This window comes from Frankliniella occidentalis, unplaced genomic scaffold (genome assembly GCF_000697945.3).
Source record: "Frankliniella occidentalis isolate FOCC.00 unplaced genomic scaffold, Focc_3.1 Scaffold18, whole genome shotgun sequence".
Classification (NCBI taxonomy): Eukaryota; Metazoa; Arthropoda; class Insecta; order Thysanoptera; family Thripidae; genus Frankliniella; species Frankliniella occidentalis.
The window spans coordinates 1,732,703-1,737,629 of NW_026267148.1; the positions used below are offsets into that span (position 1 = coordinate 1,732,703).

General features: G+C 60.3%; 1 protein-coding gene and 1 non-coding gene across 3 annotated transcripts in view; both read right to left on the reverse strand.

Annotated features, from left to right (window-relative positions):
* Nucleotides 1-1,720: 1,720 nt before the first annotated feature.
* LOC113207565 (facilitated trehalose transporter Tret1-2 homolog) overlaps nt 1,721-4,927 on the reverse strand; it is a 22,018-nt gene continuing 18,811 nt past the window's right edge. For both annotated transcript variants that reach the window (XM_052264379.1, XM_026424184.2), the window contains exons 4-8: nt 4,385-4,579; nt 4,039-4,294; nt 3,483-3,732; nt 3,028-3,324; nt 1,721-2,716 (exon numbers count right to left, since the gene is read on the reverse strand). In XM_052264379.1, coding sequence (XP_052120339.1) covers nt 2,426-2,716; nt 3,028-3,324; nt 3,483-3,732; nt 4,039-4,294; nt 4,385-4,579 — 1,289 coding nt within the window. In that variant the 3' untranslated portion in view covers nt 1,721-2,425. The remainder of the gene's footprint in view (nt 2,717-3,027; nt 3,325-3,482; nt 3,733-4,038; nt 4,295-4,384; nt 4,580-4,927) is intronic.
* Nucleotides 4,738-4,809, reverse strand: Trnae-uuc (transfer RNA glutamic acid (anticodon UUC)). The gene has a single exon. It is a non-coding gene; the product is annotated as a tRNA-Glu (tRNA).

Here is a 4,927-nt window from a genome sequence, read left to right on the forward strand (position 1 = left end):
CGCCGCGGCATCCTCGTCGTCCCGTGACCACCTGTCGACCACCTTCAATCAAGGTCCTCCGAGCGATAAGATGCTAGTGACTTCGACTGCCTGAAAATGGGAGTTGGGAAAACAAAGGGTAAAACAGGAAGGCTCACGGATCACTGTATTTTATGCAGTTATGCTATGCTGTACACCGCATACATATACAGGGTGGTTGGTCGCTGTACCCCGTCGGAGAAAAATGAGTATACAGGGTGGTCCACCCACAGACCCCTTCCCTTATTTTGCTTATACTGTACCGCATGCAGGCGTGCGGGCGGGCTTGCCTACCGTAGCTCTCCGTAGCGCCTTATGACCCCGTGTGAGTATACAACCCGGCCGCACCCCTGCATCCGGTACAGCATAAGCAAAATAAAAGAAGGGGTATCTGTGGACCACCCTGTACTAGACGTGCGTGCGGGTTGCCTATTCGCACGCGGCCAGAGGGGTATACCCTTCAGATTTATTTCCCTGGCGATATTGTGGATGAAGTAGTGTGGCCACTACTAAGGATGAAGAGCGGCGTCGCGCGGTCCGGCCGGCCCGCTCGTGCGCGCACACGCGAGCACCGCCTGCTGCTTGTTTTGTTCGCCCGGCGCGCGAAGAGCGGCGTCCTTCCTCCGCCGCGCCGCCGCCGGCCGGGCCTCCACATCCACAATCCACATTCCCCCGATCTTTGGCGGTGGTTGTCGAACTTGGCGAGCTCGCGGAGCTGATAGCGCGCACGTGCTGCCCCCTCCACCGCGAGCGGGTACCCTACCCTACACACGCCCCCCGCGGGGTCGCGCCGCGGTGAACCCCCTCCTTTGGGAAAGGTCACATCTCGTCTCGCGCGGCGATAAACGTTGGAGCCTCGCGATAAGGCCGCCGATGTACGTAGTTTCACTGGCGAAAACTGAAAAGGGCGTAAGTCCGCGGACTTTTCATTGGACTTACGCGCCCGTTTCACTTTTCACCAGTGGTTTCTGTGCTTCGGTTGGTTTTTGGCGAAGGCCTACTATAAGAGCATCTCGTACTTACAGGAACATTGGGAGGAAAGAGTGTACCGCTGCTAACGACCTCTTAATTATGTTTATACCACACCAGACGCGTATTTCAGAACTCGACACAGCCGCAGAGTATGTGTCAGCTGTTGTGCAGCTGTCACGAGCCGCCACGCGCGCCGCGATGCGCGCGGTCGTGGAGACATATTCATTTGCTCTCCCCGAATAACTCGGTCAATGGGCGCGGGCATGGCGGAGCAGGCCGGGGGGATGCGTCTGCATCGCTCTGGAACATTCACTGGCGGGGCGTGGCGGGGAGCGGTGCCCCCATCCTGGGCGCAAACGAGGATGCGCGTGGCTCCGGCGTGGTGGAGGCGTGATGCGGACGCCCGCCGTTGGTGGGGGCTGGGGGCGCTCGGATGAAGAAATTCAACCCCTTCTCGATCCGGAACGATGAGGCGGCCGTTCACCCCCAACAGCAGCATCTTCTCGTCGCCCCGAAATAGACACCCCGTTTGGACGCGAGCCGAAGTCCTGCTTTGGGAGGAGAAAGGAGAGACGCGTGGAATTTTAGGGCCACGACGCGACACTGTAGTTTAACTTCTTTTGGAAAATACATGTCACGCTCACCATAATATTTTTCCAATTACCCTGTACTTGTACCGTAGTATACAATGAATAGACGGCGTACCGTTGAAAAAAAATTATACCAGACATAAACGAGTCATCGGTTTCATTTTAAGTACGAGATTACAATAATAATAATAAGTACAATCATATTAAAACAAATATTACAAGTATAAAATAAGGGCATTATATACAATATACATATACTTGGGCTCAGCTACTATTTCAACCAAGGAGTATACCACTGGTCCACTGACCCGTTGTCCGATTCAAGTTGAATGATCGGGTATAGCTCCGTATCGTACAGGGTAGTCCATCGGCGCCGTTCTTTCTTCTGGTTCTAATGTGCCGGATGCAGGCGTGCGGGCGGCCGCTGCCTAAAGTAGCTGACTGAGACGCCTCACGGCCCCGTGCAAGTATGCAACCAGTTCGCACGCCTGCATCCGGTACAGTATCACCAGAGGAAAGAACAGTGCCGATGGCCCGCCCTGTACTACACACACGCCATATGCGTTTGGCACTGTTCTACATCTCCATCCAACAAGCTGAAGTCTCAGTCACAGCCAAGTTCCTCCTCTTTTAGTTCACATCGTCCCGGCCATACCCCACGCTCGATTCAAGAGCGTCCGTTCGAGCGCGGGATATGTTTGAGGTGCGTAGATGAGTGGCTGCGGCAACGGTTGCCGCCACTAGAGCACCGTTAAGCACCGTCTCCCCGAGTCCCGGTCCTTTTAGTCGTCACCAGGATCGGGCAGACTCCAACGTTCAGCGAGGTGAAGATGACCCCGTCCATCTCAGGGCACCGGCAAGCCGGCCTTGTCCCGGCCGTCCGCCCGTGGTCTACGCGCCCCCGCCATCTCATCCTCGATATCCTGCAGCGTCTTGTTCTTGGTCTCTGGCAGGAAGAGCAGCAGGAACACGGAGCCCAACAGCGCGACGCTACCGTACACGGCGAAGGCGAACGCACCGGGTGGCGAGAACGTGGCGAAGAGGGAAGGCCCCGACTTGACCACCGCGAAGAAGAAGAGGAAGTTGAGGGCGGAGGTGGCGCCACCGCTGAGTCCACGCAAGTTGCCGGGGAAGACCTGCGGGGAGGCAGAGGGCGCGATCGGTAAGGCGGTAGAGACATATAGGTCCATCCACCGAGTCAGGAAACCACATGGAAACCATGGGCCAAGCAAACGAACTCCTCGCAGACGGGCCCCGGCAAGGGGTGTCCAAGCACAGGACACCGTACCGAGGCTGGGCCTGGACCCTTTGCAAAACTCAAGGTGTCCAGCAACTGTACGAGAAAAGTCGCACAAACCTGGGTCGTGCGACTTTGAGCGCACAGCTGCTGGACACCCCAGATTTACAGTGTAGGTGTCCATATTACATCCTTGACAGAAGAACTCACCTCTCCCGCCATGACCCAGGGCAGGGGCACGAGCCCCACAGACACGGCCGTGATGTACGTCACCAGCAGGGACACCGGCATCCAGGCGTGGCTGGCGGGGTCCCCGAAGGCCAGGCGCGCGGCCAGCCCCATGAGGGACACGCCGGTGGCCGCGGAGCTGAGCACGGCCAGCGGCCGGCGGCCCACGCGGCGCAGCAGCACGCACGCGGCGCACGACATGAGCACGCGCACCACGTCCAGGATGATGGTGGCCACGTACTCGTCCAGCCCGCCGCCGACGTCCTTCATGATGCTCACCTGCGGCCCGAGAAACAGGACGTCAGTGGTGGCAGTCAGTCGAGCGGAGATAAGCACGGCGGCCTGCTGCAGCCGCGACTATAGGCAGCTCGTTCGCGATGCCTGCCGGTTGGGTTGCCTACGCTGCCGGCGCTCGGGCCACCAGGAGGAGCTCTCACCGTGTAGAAGGCGACCGCGTTCACGCCGCTGAACTGCATGAGGAAGAAGAATGTGGCGATGATGATGAACGGCCTGAGGAAGGAGCGGTGCAGCAGCTGGCGCCACAGCGGGAGGGCAGCCACCTCACTGCTGACGGTAGGCGGGGGCGGCCCGGGGGCCTTGGCGCCCTCAGGGAAGGCCGCGGCGCCGTGCTTCGCGAGGAGGCCCTGCAGCTCCAGGGACGCCGCCTCGTCGAAGCCCCGCAGCCACCTGAAACACGCGAACATGCCAGGGTCAGGGGTGCGCGAATGTATCGTTTGACATCTGCGACCCGTTCTCGTATGGCGTCGTTGCGGCTTGTGGCTTAAGGTCGGGCTCAGCTGTCGCACAGGGTCAGTGCGTCGGCCTGTGCGCCTGTGCGTGCGCTGGTGCCGGCCCGGGCACGGCCGCACCTAGGCCGCACCCCGGTGAGGCCAGTCCGCCTCCCGCATTGAACTTGACCAAGGCTCGTCCGAGTAACTGACCCGAGCTGACGCAACGCTCCTGCGCGGGTCGGCCACCGCTGCTAACGCTCACCTGAAGGCCCTGGACGCCTCGGCCAGCTTGCCCTTGGAGGCCAGCCAGACGGGGGACTCGGGCGAGGGGCAGAGGAAGGCGATGCAGGCGAGGGGCGCGGTCGCGCACAGCCAGGCGGTGAGGCGCCAGTGCAGCACCGTGCCCAGCACGTGCGCCACCAGGATGCCGACGGCCACGGCCAGCGAGATGGCGGCGAGCAGGAGGCCGCGGTACGCCGGCTCGGCCGTCTCGCCGATGTAGATGAGCGAGGGGGGCCCTGCAGCGAGGCGGGCAGAGGGTGTGAGTGTGGTGGTGGGGCCGGGCGTCGGGTGGGCCTTCGGGCCAGGTCAGCGCCCCGAGTACGTACCCACGAGGCCGACGCACAGCCCGGTGAGGAAGCGGCCGCCGAGGATGGCGGGCAGGTCGCGCGCCACGGCCAGCAGCACCCAGCCGATGGTGAAGGGCACGCAGATGACGAGCTGCGAGCGGCGCCGGCCCAGGCGGTCCAGCAGGAGCCCGGACAGGAGGCAGCCCAGCGCCATGGGTAGCGGGGCCATGCTCGCTGCAAGAGACAAGCACGACGAGCTTTTACCACGTTCAACCAAAACACACTTTACTCAAAGAGTCAATAGAAAATAACTAGCCAGGACCTACCGTCCTCGTGCTGAGCAATAATTTTGTATTTGAAATGCATCTATTCCTATGGTATAAAAATATACATTCCCATGCCGGGAATCGAACCCGGGCCTCCTGGGTGAAAGCCAGAAATCCTAACCACTAGACCACATGGGAGACGTGATACTGCTAGTAGCAACACCGCACAACGGCTCACTTGCCCGATTTATGTGATATTAGCACGTCCCGTTACTCCGTCGTCAGTTCCAAAACTGGATTGCGGATTGTTCAAATG